Below are 14,193 nucleotides of genomic sequence, written 5' to 3'. Positions count from 1 at the left end.
AGGTGGTCCAGCTTGAGGAGCTGCTTGCCGTGAGGCACTCCGTGTTTGTGGTGGGTGGTGCCGGCACCGGCAAGTCACAGGTCCTGAGGTCTTTACACAAGACCTATCAGATCATGAGACGTCGCCCTGCGTGGACTGACCTCAACCCCAAAGCTGTCACAAATGACGAACTCTTTGGCATCATCAATCCAGCTACTCGAGAATGGAAAGATGGTAAGAGTGAGATGCTCCAAGACAAAGTCTTTCTGATCCGTAGAGTGAGTCCCTGTCGGTCTCAAAGGTCTAGAGGTGAGCTACAGAGAAGAGGATGCTGAGCTGGTCATGGGGACCACCAAAGAAGATTAGAGGAGAAGCCACTCTGGCCTGGGCAGAGAACCCTAGCTTTCCAAATGTCTCTCCCCTGAGAACTCTTTAGCTCGCGTTTATAAAGGTCTTTAAAGTACCTTAGAGTGGTTGCATCACCTCATATGGATCCACGGGATGTGCAAGGAAGGGAAGCTCATGGCTCATCTTCAAAAAAAAGGGGGGAGGGACCTGCCAGCATCCAGTACAGGGACCCTCCCCACCACAGGCACTGCCCTAGCAGTGGTGAAAAGGATGCCTGCTATGGAACAGAGTCTGGACCTAGTCCCTGGTGACACCTGGGATGACCTTTCTACCCTAGAAGGGCTTGTAGGGTCATATTGCCTTCCGCAGGGCTGCAGAGGAACCCTGATCCCACAAAGCCTGTGGTCTGAGTGAGGAGATATCAGCCTCTCCTAATGATTCAGTGTCTGACTTCATCATAGCTAAACTGTCTGAATTTCTAGAATGTAGGAGTTTCAGCCAGAGACAACTGATGAGCTACACCTCTGAGTTTTACTTCTCTTGTCAGTGATGCTTTCCTTCTTATGGCTCTTTGTTATTATTGGTGTTAGTAATATTTGCTGCTATTATTGTTTTGGCCTGTGTTTTGCTTCCCTTTGTTACTTTGTATCAGTGAGTAAGTGTTCATATGTACATGCACAAGCCCCAAAGACAACTCTCTTTGTGATATGTTACGTGTGTTGCTAATGATATCTCCTATCTTGTGTCTGTAGAGCTTCATGCTGAGTCATATAATGCATTTTTAAAAAGAAATTATGTGTGTCTCACTCTTTTAGCAGCTGGAATTCCTGTTAATTTATAATTCTGTCTAATTTTCAGCTGCAGATATAGGATCATAAATTTTTTCAATAAGGATTCTTTTACATTAACATTTCTTAACCCATCTGGAATTTATGTGGGGGCTTAGTATGAGGCAGTGTAGAAAACCAGCTTTATTTCCTTCCAGATGGGCCATTGATGGTGCCAGTGCCATTTATTAAATAAACTATTCTTTCCATCTGAGCCTAAACACTAGTTTGTCATGTGTAAACCCCAGGCACTCTGAGCTCTGATTCCAGGGTCTCCAGTCTGTCCCACTCTCATATTTTCCTCTTCCTAAACTACTTTCATTTTGTGTCAGCTACAGTCATTTTGAAGCATATTTTACAAATCGATGAAGCACGTTGCCCCTCATAATTCTTTTATAACTTTCTTTTTTTTTTTTTTTGTTTTTTGTTTTTCGAGACAGGGTTTCTCTGTGTAGCCTTGGCCATCCTGGACTCACTTTGTAGACCAGGCTGGCCTCGAACTCACAGCGATCCGCCTGCCTCTGCCTCCCGAGTGCTGGGATTAAAGGCGTGCGCCACCACGCCCGGCTTTTTTATAACCTTCTTGAATACTCTCAAGCACTTGTTTTTTCCATACTAAATTTGAGCTTGATACTATATAATTCAACATTTTAAACCTTTGCTGATATTCTAGTTAAAACTATATTAAATTTATACTTTATGCTTGGCAAAACTGGTAGAGACAATGTAGAAATCAAGTATTCGTGTTCAGTAAGTAGCACAATTTCCAAGCAAATGGAATATATCCTTTTACAAATTTTCAGAATTTGTTAAGACCGTAGTGTGCTATTTTTTCCTGTATTCCCTTTTGAAATCACTTAGTACCAATAGAGAGAAAAGGAAGTGTACACACAGGTGAGTCTTCGTATATATATCAATCATTGGATTCAAAATGATACATAGTTATTCAACTTTGCATCCCATAAGTAGAACACATTTCTTTCTTGCTTGCTTCGTGGAACAGATTAAAAGGCTTAAAACTCAGTTGCTTCAGAGAAAGGTATATTGAATTCCAAGGTCTCGTGTTGTAGGCTACATTCTCTGATAATGCAACAGAATTGGAATTAACTAGCAAAAAATAACCCCAAACAATCTCCTCCTACCTGAAAATCAAAAAAATGTTCCCTGTACCTGAATCAGAAGGAAAATCAAAGTAAAACCCATCGAAGAACCAGTGAATGGCATGATTCACACAGAATCTGCAGACTCTTTTGACACTGCAGATTCAAAGCCTAAAATGACATTAAACTCTATGAAGAAAGAAAAGCTAGAAATAAAGGAAGTTGTTATCTATATCAAGTAATTAAACTAAACCTGAGGGGGATGAAACTGTAGACGGTAAAGTCTGAAATTAGTGAGAAGGAGACAAACCGTCAAACAGAAACAAACGCCAACAAGACAGCACTGAATATTGGTTCTTTTTAAAGGTCAATAAGTTTATTGTCAGTTTTCTTGGTGGGGAAACAGTATATACTATCTTATGTAAACAAGCATATGTGCATGTGTGAGAGTGTGTGTACATGTGTGTGCCTGGAGAAATAACTCAGTCATTAAAGTGCTTGGCTTGTGAACACTAGGCCTGAACTACATCCTCAGAACCCACATTTGAACAAGCCTGGCAGTGGTCCATGCTTATAATCCTAGTGTTGCAGAGGGGGATATTGCTCTTAGCCTTGCTAGCCACTGAATCCATCTTACTGAGTGAGCTCCATGCCAGTGAGGGACCTCGCTCCAAGGAAAAGTAAGTGCATAGTGCCTAAGAAGAGCACCCAAGGTCATCCTGTGTAATCCACACACATTTGCACATCTATGAATGTCCTCAAATAATTTTTCATACAGTGATTACAGAGCAATGGATTCAAGAGTTAAAGAGAATGTTTTAAACAGATGACATGGTATCTGGAATAGATGAGCCCTAACAAAATGTAAATTAACAATAGTCACCCAATAGCAAGTAAGGAACTTGATTAAACTACTGAAAATGAACATGTAAAGGTAGCAGAGACCAAACCAACTTCAAGCCATAAAAAGATGGCTCAGAAGTCATTTCTGTGAATCCAGAATAATTTTGATACCAGCTTTTATGTAGAACCAAAGGAAAATCATGATCTTATTGCTGTAGATGCAAAAATTCTAAATCAAATAACGATAAATAGAATCCAGCAGTCTCAAAAAGATAATTGAGACTTTATCAAGTATAATGTACTCCTAGAGTGCAGGCCAGACAATTGTTTCTATAAAACAGGTCACTAAAAGCATTGACAAATTAAAAGAAAATAGACTGATAAACAGATACTAAAAGTTTAATAGCTACTTCTAACAGATAAGTCTAGGTAAAATTGGATCCAATGGGAAAACCCCCAATATGATAAAGACCTTTGTACCTAAATGTGTCTAAAGCCCAAAGGAAAACCCACCTTCTCTGAATAATTATGCACAAACCCTCTCCATTAAGAAGGGGAACACGTCAGGAAGCCTTGTGACGTTATTATTCAGCCCTGCTCTGGTGGCTCAGAGAATACAGTGAGGCAAGGAAAGTGGAGCATATGGTATAAATTAGAGGAAAACAATGTGTTTTTTTTTAAACTCTGCAACTTTACAGTAAGAAAAATCTAGAAGACATTATTCACTAGAATTAATAAAACAATTTATTAAAGTTAAATGAACATAAAATATATAAACTTTGGTAGCTTTTCTCTCTACTAGCAATAGCTAGTAAGAAGAGAAAACACAAAAGGAGAAAATCCCATTTCAAATTAACAGCAAAGCCTGAAATATTCAGGAATATTTTGGCCAATGAAATAGGTTTTTAAAGCTGTACAATTTTAGTATTGGCATAAAACAATATGTGAATAAATTCTTTTAAGATAGACCCTCTTATTTAGTAGGAGAATTTGGTATAAAGATCAATCCTACCCAAATTAATATAGAGATCCCCAGATAATTACAGTGACAATAAAGGGATTGCTTTTCAAAGGCCATCATAAACATTTGCTAAGGCTGTGATTGCAAAGTCCAGAAAGTTCACCTCAAAAACCTTGAAGTAAATCTCTTCTGATGCAGTCACTTGCTGAACTGATTCACTTGGTTTTTAGTCACTTAAAACTCTGAACCCTCATAAATTGCTGCTGCTGTTTCGTTCTTACCGATGTTCTGTAATTAGTCTGGTCCACAGAGAGCTGTGCCTCAGAAATGTGTCAGCCTTTAGGTAGTGCAAGAACTACAAAACAGCTGGGCATGGTGGTGCACATCTTGAATCCCAGCACTCGGGGAGGCACAGGCAGTTGGATTTCTGTGAGTTCTAGGCCAGCCTGGTTGACAGAGTGAGTCCAGGACAGCCAAGGCTACACAGAGAAATCCTATCTCTAAAACAAAAGAACTGCAAAGCTGGGTCTGCCCTGTCTCGTCTGTTTGTATCTCCTGAGGGTTGTAGCCAACACAGGAGGGCTGGAGAAAGAGAGTATGTGCAGGGTGGAAAAGAAGCTCTCTGTGATTCCTTTCAGGGCTGTTCTCCTCCATCATGAGGGAGCTCGCCAACATCTCCCATGATGGGCCCAAGTGGATCATATTGGATGGTGATATAGACCCAATGTGGATTGAGTCTCTGAACACTGTCATGGATGATAACAAGGTATCATGGTGGGGTGCCCCAAGTCATCCGTGTTCATCTGTGGTGGATGGGGGCGGGGCAGCGGGACTCTGTGTAATGTTCCCAGGGTGACAATACAGCTGGAAATTCTGATTCTGCGTGTTGTCCAGCCTAGACATACCAATGTCTTCAGTGGGATAATAACCCAGGACTTACCTGTCCTCAAACTAACCTGCTTAAGGGCCTCACCACTGCCTACCTATTTGGGTATGGTTTTCATGTTTTTCAGAATCTCCTGTCTGTGGATTCATTTAATATTTAGTGCTGAAGGGAATCGTGGTCATCCATTCAAATCTTTTTTATACTTCATTTTCCTTCAATAAATAAGGAAACTAAATATCAGAAACACCCCAAGTCTGTCAAACATCCTCTGGGATGATAAATGCCTATCTCCAGAGAGTGAGTGTTATTTCTTACAGTGGAAACTAACTGCATCTCCATAAAAATGGCTGTTATGCTGCTAACTGCTTCTAAACTTGTTTAGAAACCATGTCCAGATTGGAAATGTTCAGATGCTTCCAGCATCACAGAATCATTAGACTAAATGCACAGATTCCCAGTGGGGCCACTTAGAAGGAAGATCAGAAATATAACACAGAAGTCCCTTTCTTTTTATAGTTTTATTGTTCCAATATGGTCTGGTTTGTTCAAATTATCAACATCAATTTGAAGTGTTTAAATAACTTTTTTCCAGACTCACTGAGGAGCAAGGGTGAAAGTAGGAGGGGTGCAAAGAAATAAAAAGGAAGGATTGTTGGAGAAAATACATGGATATGGGGGGACAGACTTGTAACCCAAACACTCAAGAGGCAGAAGCAGGAGGATCTTGAATTCAAGGGCACCTTCATCTACATAGTGAGTTTGAGGCTAGCCTGGGCTACATAGTAAGTCCTGAGTGGGGTCAAGGGGTGGTGGGAATCAGTTCTGTCTGTGTTCTGTGCTTCTCTGCCAGAATACTGAAGACTAGAAAAGACACTTACTTGACTCACAATTCTCGAGGCTAGAAGTCTAAGATCAAGAGGTCACATCTAACGGAGCCTTTTGAGATGTGTAATCCGATGGTAGAATGGAGAAGGGCACGAGAAAACAACGGTAGAAGAACTCAGACTCAAGCCCTTTCGTGTTCACCATTAATCCATATATGGGAGTGGAGGCTTCAGGGCCTCATCACCTCTTTTTTAAAATATATTTTATTAATTTATTCATATTACATCTCAATTGTTATCCCATCCCTTGTATCCTCCCATTCCTCCCTCCCTCCCATTTTCCCCTTACTCCCCTCACCTATGACTGTGACTGAGGGGAACCTATTCCCCCTGTACATGCTCATAGGGTATCAAGTCTCTTCTTGGTAGCCTGCTATCCTTTCTCTGAGTGCCACCAGGCTTCCCCATCCAGGAGATGTGGTCAAATATGGGGCACCAGAGTTCGTGTGAAAGTCAGATCCCACTCTCCACTCAACTGTGGAGAATGTCCTGTCCGTTGGCTAGATCTGGGTAGGGGTTCGAAGTTTACTGCCTATATTGTCCTTGGCTGGTGCCATAGTTTGAGCAGGACTCCTGGGCCCAGATCTGCCCATCATAATGTTCTTCTTGTAGGTTTCTAGGACCCTCTGGATCCTTCTATGTCCCCATTCTCCCATGCTTCTCTCATCTAGAGTCCCAATAGGATGTCCTCCCCTCTGTCCCACTTTCCTGGTAAGTGAAGACTTTCATGGGACATGCCCCTTGGGCTAGTGTCCAGATATCAGTGAGTATATACCATTTGACTCTTTCTGCTTCTGGGTTAACTCACTCATTATGATAATTTCTAGTTAAATCCATTTGTCCACAGTTTTTTTGGGAATTCCTTGTTTTTAATAGCTGAGTAGTATTCCATAGTGTATATGTACCACAGTTTTTTTATTCACTCTTCTACTGAGGGACACTTAGGCTGTTTCCATGTTCTGGCTATTATGAATAAGGCTGCTATGAACATGGTTGAGCAAATGTTCTTGTTGTGTGCTGGAGCATCTTCTGGGTATATTCCAAGGAGTGGAATTAAAAATTCTACTTCTTATGTTGCTTGGGGGAAAACACTCAAAGTGTAGCATATCCCAGCTGAAGAGAACCCATCAAACCTCACCATGAACCACTGTATCTTATTAGATACTTTTCCCCACTGTGACTGGATACCTTACAGAAGAAACTTAAGGGAGAAAGGACTGTCGTCCATCCATCCATTTTGTCATGATGAAAAGATACAGCAAGGGGAACACATAGGGATGGGTCTTTACATTTTGGCTGATAGATGCAGAGTACAGAACTGGAAGTAGCACCCTGGTATAACTTTCATAGGCCTGTCATCAATGGCCCACCTCTGCCAGGCAGACCCCAAGTCCCAACAGCACCACCAGCTGAGGGCAAAGAGTTCCCATGAGCCTGTGGGCCATTTCACCTTCGAACCGTGACAGCACCCCAGCTCAGTCCTAAGTGATTACCCTCCTGTGGTTTCCAGGTACTGACTCTGGCAAGCAACGAGAGGATTCCCCTTAACCCCACAATGCGTCTCCTTTTTGAGATCAGCCACCTGCGCACAGCCACGCCAGCAACTGTCTCCAGGGCAGGTATGACCGAACCTTCAAGTCAAGTGGCTCAGTTGAGGCAGGTGTTCATGGGCGCACGTTTGCTTTGGCATGCACTGAAGGAAGCTCCAGTCAGGAGCCACGAACCTGATTCTTCAGAAATCTGGCCAAGTTCTAAGCCCTTAAGCCATGCCCACAAAGGCAAACAGGCATCATGAGGCCCAGGCCACGTGACTTTGTACCTTCAGAACAAATGCTGTGTCTGTGGAAGGGAAAGTAGCCCCTGATCTGGATGACTGTCTGTGGCATGGGGATGTCTTGAATCTGGCGACACTCAGTCCAGGGTTGGCCTCCTTGTCAGCAGAGACAAGCAAGCATCACCAGTTCTCATTTACTCCGGCTGCAAGTGGCAGTGTGACTTTAACTTTCCTGTCTCTACCTGCTCAATTTATCAGCAGGGACAAGGGGGCAAAGGCGCCTTTCTGATGAGCTGGTCAAGGTAGAGGTAGGATGCCGTGGTTGCTAGGATCTTACCAAACAACAGAACAGAGCATGAGAACCGTAGAGATCCTTTGACGTGATGGACGTTTTGATGACTGCCATCACAGTGATAGTTTCACCAATGGATTCACATATCCAAAACTAACAAAGAGTGCACATTAAATGCATGGTGCTTTTATATATATCATTGATATCTCACTAAAACTACTCAAAGATTTCATAAAATAATATAAAAATAAATAACAAAGAAGAGAAACTTTATGATCTCAGACATAATAGTAGATGTTCTCTGAGTGGCCATACTGAGTTTGGTGAACACAGGGCTGGAGAGCTGGCTGCCTCCCCCCACCCTTTGTTCATTTTTCCGAGGTGACCGTGACAGGTCTAACATATTACATACACTTGGTAACTTTTGAAACAGCAAAAGTGTATTTGCCTGTGTTTCCATAAGTCGGATGTCCAAAATGAAGGCCAGCAAGGTTGTGCTCCCCACAGAGGCTCCTGAGAGCATTACCCCTTGTATCTGTGAACTCAGGCAGCCCTTGGCCTATGAACGTGTCACTCCGTCTCTACCTTCTTCATGTGGATTTATTAGCTGTTTCTCCCTCTCTCTTTTGGACTCTTGTAATGATACTCGCAAATGTCCCGTTTAGATAATCCATGACAATCTGCTCTTAGGATGTTTAACTCAGTTAAAAGTCTTTGGTAAATAATGCCAAATTGAGAGTGTCCAACAACTAAGACACAGCCATATTCTAGGGGACCTCAGTTTCCCTCACTGTACGTTCGCACATGCTGACAAGCATTGCTGATCAACTCCTGGCTTTCTTTCCTCCTATCTAGACTTGAACCCAGGTTCTTTTTCAGCACCACTCTCCCTTGTCCATTACTTGGTCTTGATCTTCAGCTGCAAACCCATGGGCCTCTCTGACCTGCGTGGGGACCCAGTTCTATAGCTGGTCTTCGACACACTTTTAAGCCAAGAAGCTGACTTCCCTGGGTGAAGAACCTCTTTGACATGCATGGACTACTCACTTAATCCTATTCCCCCATGCACTCAGGGATCCTGTACATAAACCCTGCAGACCTGGGATGGAACCCTCCAGTGAGCAGCTGGATTGACCAAAGGGAGGTCCAGACTGAGAGAGCCAACCTGACCATCCTGTTTGACAAATACCTTCCAACCTGCTTGGACACCCTCAGAACCAGGTAGGCCAAGACACGGGAAGGAAGTCCATCAGTGCAGCCATAAAGAACCTGCTGGCTCATGCCTGAAGCCCTGCTGATGTTCTGTCCTGTTCTCAGAACCAGGACCCCACAGACACAGCAGTTGGCAGAGGAAAAGACACATTAGGATGGCCATATGATGACTATTGTCAGACAGACAATGGTAGGGGTGAGGGAAGAAGGGAGGACGGTTTTAAAGTGCTCTTTCTAGGGACCACGTGGTTATGTTTAAAGGAGGCAACTGTCTATAATAGCTGGCAGCAGTCCTAAGGCTGAGAACCTTTGGTTTTCAGAGCAGACAGCCTGTCCTTCCACCTAGACCAGGGGTAAAGGATACACTTTTCAAGGACATGAGACCTACTTCTTGTTTCTGACTTTGTGTAATACTGTGGGATCAAATGTGATATGTCACTTGACCAATCCTGCCAACACTAGATTCAGGGAGTTTTCTTTTACTCCAGCGACCTGCGTCAGTCAGCTTTCCACATCTGTAAAAGAGAAGCACCAAGAAATATCTGTCTTGGCTCTGGCTCTGCAGTGATTGACCATAATCAGCAGACCCTGTTTTGAGGGTGGCTGTAGAGACACATGGGCAGTGTGTGTGGCAGAGCCAAACCATTCATTTCACATCTGGGAAGGAAAAAACATCAGACTGCTGTATCTGCAAAATTATATCTGCAGTAATCTAAAGACATGGCCCACTATGCCCTCCTCTTGAAGGCTCCACTGCCTCCCAATTGCACTAAAATGAAGACCAAGCTGCTAACACATTGGATATTTGTAGACACTCAAAATTCAAACTATAGGAACAATGGTCACTTAAATAAAGAGGTAATTATGCTTGACTGAGCAAAGGAATACTACAGCCAGAATAGTACATGGGTCAATGGAGAGGCCCCCAGGCTTAAAGCTTACTTCTCTCTCATTTACTTATAATTTATTGGCTGATATATGTGTTTGTGTTCATTTTGATTACTTATTCTGAGACCCTGGGACCCATCACCATAATTTGGCCAAGAATAGCCATCAGAGGCGATATTGATAAGGCCTACCACTCAATATCTAGTTCCTTAGTCACCGGCCTGTCAAGCACATTGTAATTCTAGTTGTTCCCAGGGATAGAGGCAGTAGGGAGGGAGAATTCCAACAGGCAGCAAAGTCACAGGTGACCCAAACACTCTAACTATATGAGCCCTACCCTACCCCCACTCTAAAAAGCAGATCTACCCACATTAACACTGTATTCTGTATAACTAGAAACGGAGCTGTAGTCTACTAATTGAGATAGTAGTGTGTAGATATTTAACCAAACACTGATTTTGATGTAGTTTCTGTATTTGGGGGTTTCGTAAATCTTCTCCACCTCTGAAGCCTTTGAAAAGCTTTCAGCCCCTGGCAGCTCTGGGCCCTTTGTCCTTTATATCTGATGCATCTCTCTGGAAGCCAATTGATTCTTGAAGTGGTTACACAGTGTGTCAAGTGAGCAACCGCCATGATGTGCAAAGCTATAGTACCAAAAAAGAGTGAGGTGTTAGCGAGATGGGCTACTGTTATGTGACACAACTTTTCCTAGGGAGACACAATACATGTGTCTATTTGTGCCAGATAGGAGGCCCATAACAGACCAAAGTACAGGTGCCACCAAATGTCCAACCTGTTGAACCTATGAGTTTTGGGGGGGTTACTTACAGGAATATGAGCAAGAGATTGCTTACAGGAGCAGAAATGACTCAAAGACAGTGGCAACACCAAAGCTCACCCAAGCATGGGTGACAATTCACAGAAACTGGGAACCTTGAGCGCACTGCACAGCCTGTAGGCAGCTCAACAGTGTGGAGAGTGTCTCTTCCAAGTGACTCAGTTGATCCAGGTAATTAGACCAGTTTCTGATTCTTCCAAGCAGCTAGTCTGGTCTCAGAGTCTTCTTTGCAGCTTGGCTTGTCTGAAAGCGACACTCTACAGTCTTTCCTATTTATATACCATTGAGGAGGGAGGGATCTGTTGAATCTGGTCAGTTTGGGGGCTTCCTGAAGGGATTTTAAGTTGTTCATCTTCTATCTGAAAGAGCTTCCCTGCAGAATAGAATGTTTCAGTCTCGAAGGAAGCTGCTATGCAATCGCTTGTCCCTTTTATTTTAGGGTCTCCGAGGACCCTGGGTGATACCAACACATAATAAGATTTTGTTTTGTTTTGTTTTATTGTGTATATTCATTGTACATGCTACTATGTACATAATGGCATTGTTGTCCAACTGTATCTGTTGCGCCCTCAGCAGCTCTCCTTCATAACCGTTCCCCCATGCCCATTGGTCCTCTTTGTTCTCCTGGACAAGTTTCACTTTTACTTTCACATCATGAATGCACACATGCTATAATGTGTTTATATAAAATCTAGGAATTGCAAATAAAAAGATACTCATCTTCCTGAAATTAGCTTCACCTGCTTACTATGGCCATCTCTAACTGCATTCATTTCCCTACAAATGTCACAGCTTCATTCTTTACAACAGAAGAAAGCTTTTGTTGTGTGTGTATGCCACATTTTTCTGTCCTCTGTTACTGGACACCCAGGTTGAGTCTATAACTCAGCTATTGTGAGTAGTGCTTCAACTCTGTGAAATGCTGACTTGGAGGTCTTCCAGTAAGTACCCAGGCCTGCTATTGTTGGGCCACATGGTAGACATATTATTAGGGGTTTGTTTTGTTTTGTTTTGTTTTGTTTTAGAAACTCACCAGTAGCTTGTCTGGTTTACATTTTACCAGTAATATTATATCTGTGTGTGTGTGTGTGTGTGTGTGTGTGTGTGTGTGTGTGTGTGTGTCCTATTGTTCACATCCTTAACTGCAGTTGTTACTATTTTTTTCCTCAGTGACAACCATGCTGACTGGAGTGGACTTCTCAGGGTTTGCTATGATTTGCATTTCTCTGGTGGCTAGTGAGGATGAACATTTTTCCACATGTGTATTGACTTTTGGGGTTTTTTTTTTTTTAGAGCTCTCTGTTCATTTTATAAGTGCTTTTTTTTTTTTCATTGAGTTATTTGGGGGATTGTTTAGTTTTTTGAGTTCTTTATATATTCTAGATAGTAATCCTCTATCAGATATATAACTATAAAAGATTTTCTCTCTTCCCATTGACTGTTTCTTCTCTGGGCTATTTCCTGTCCGGCATAGGAGCTTTATGATTTCATGGGGAACCTACCTATCAATCCCTCACATTTTCTGAGCAACTAGAGTCTTATTCAGAAACTTCCTACCTATGCCTATATGTTGAAGTATTTCTCTATTTTCCCTCTTGCAGTTTCAGAGCTTCAGGTCTTACATTAAGGCCATTGTTCATTTGGAGTTAATTGTTTTGTAGATGGACAAGGAGGGTTCTAGTTTCATTCTTGCACATGGAGAGTTCCAGTTTTCTCAGCGCCATTTGTTGGAAGAGCTGTATTTCCTCCAGTGTGTACTTCTGGAAATTTTGTCAAAAATTCGCTGTCTGTAGCTGTGTGGGTTGATCTATAGAATATATATTATATCCTGTTGGTCTCTATGCCTGCTTTTATGTCCATACCTTGCTGTCTTTTTCACTGTGGCTTTGTAGCATAATTTGAGATCAGGTGATGTGACATCTTCAGCTGTGTTATTTCTGCTTAAGATTGCTTTGGGTAACCATGGCATGTGTGTTTCAACATTAACTTAAGTTTTTCCTAGTTCTGTGATAAATGTCATTTGAAATTTTATATATATTTCACTGAATATACAGATTACTTCTGTAACACGTTCACAATGTTAAATCTTCACATCAGTAAACATGGGAAGTCTTTACATCTTTTAAGCTCTTGTTCAGTTTCTTTCCTAAATATTTTAAGTTTTCATTATGGAGGTCTTTTGCTTCCTTAGGTTATGTCATAGTTTATTTTGAAGCAATTGTGAATGCAATCGTTTTCCATATTTTTTTCTCAGCATGATGGTTTTGGGTATTTAGGAAGGATACTGATTTTTGGTAATATTTTATACTTGTTTGAGAATTTCACATAATATATTTTAATCATCTTTACTTCTCCCCCCTTAAACTCCTCCCAGATCCATGAAACACTTCCCTCCCTATCCATCCTCACCCAACTCCCCTCTCCACAGCAATTCTTATTCTCTCTCTTTGAAAAAGAAAACATTAAGTCCAGTTTGGGTTGCCCAAACACTCTTGAGTGTGAGACCTGCTGTGGAGAGTCTCCAACCTGCCATGAGTCACAGGCTTAAAGAAAACTGACTCTCCCTGTCCCAGCAGCTACCCAATGCCAATAGCCCCCTCCCCCATTCCTCCACAGGAACAGGCTTTGTTCCTACTTCTTTTCCCCAGGCTGAGATTTTTATCTGGTTTGCGTGTACACTGGTCTTGTGCATGTGGTCACAATTATCTTTAATTCATACATGCAACTGACATGTGTGTCTAGAAAGCACTGTTTTCTTATAGCTAGCTACTTTCTCTGGCTTTTGCAATCTTTCTTCCCCTCTTCTGCTATGGTCCCTTTAGTCTTCCAGAGAGAAGTATAGACTTCCAGTTTAGGGCTTAACACTCCGCAGTCTCTAATTCTTTCACACTGAACAGCAGTGAGTGTCTGCATTAACCACCATCTACTGCAAGAGAAGACTGAGAGACTCATTAATCTGCAGGTACAGCAATGAGTCATGGGAGTTGTTTGAATACTGTGTCCATTTAGCAAAATATTAGTAGGTTTTCCCCAGGGCCTATGACATATCTATCCACAGGTGATTGGCCCCAGTATGATGCTGATTTTGTATATTAATTTCCATGAAAGTATTAATCATATCTAAGAGTTTTCTTCAAGAGTTTTAATATCATCCACAAATGAGGATGCTTTGACTTCTTTTCCTGATCGTATTCCTTTCATTTACTTCTATTGTGCTAGTGCTTTAGCTAAAATTCTTGAGTAAGAGTGGAAAGAGTGAACATAGTGCCTCTGCCTTAACCCTGACTTAAGAGGAAATGCTTTGAGGTTTACCTGTTTACTACGATGTTGGCTATAGGTTTGTGATATACAGATGTCATCA

The 14,193-nt window shown here is 42.0% G+C and overlaps 1 protein-coding gene across 1 annotated transcript in view; it reads left to right on the top strand.

The window, feature by feature from the left end:
- The window catches only part of Dnah9 (dynein axonemal heavy chain 9), a 328,265-nt gene that overhangs the window by 133,054 nt on the left and 181,018 nt on the right, over nucleotides 1–14,193 (top strand). The window contains 4 exon segments of the mRNA XM_051167603.1: nucleotides 3–213; nucleotides 4,697–4,824; nucleotides 7,339–7,447; nucleotides 8,968–9,115. Coding sequence (XP_051023560.1) covers nucleotides 3–213; nucleotides 4,697–4,824; nucleotides 7,339–7,447; nucleotides 8,968–9,115 — 596 coding nt within the window.

This window comes from Acomys russatus, chromosome 25 (genome assembly GCF_903995435.1).
Source record: "Acomys russatus chromosome 25, mAcoRus1.1, whole genome shotgun sequence".
In the NCBI taxonomy this organism is placed as follows: domain Eukaryota; kingdom Metazoa; phylum Chordata; class Mammalia; order Rodentia; family Muridae; genus Acomys; species Acomys russatus.
Note: the sequence above shows the minus strand (reverse complement) of the source record. Positions and strands in the feature narration are given on the sequence as shown.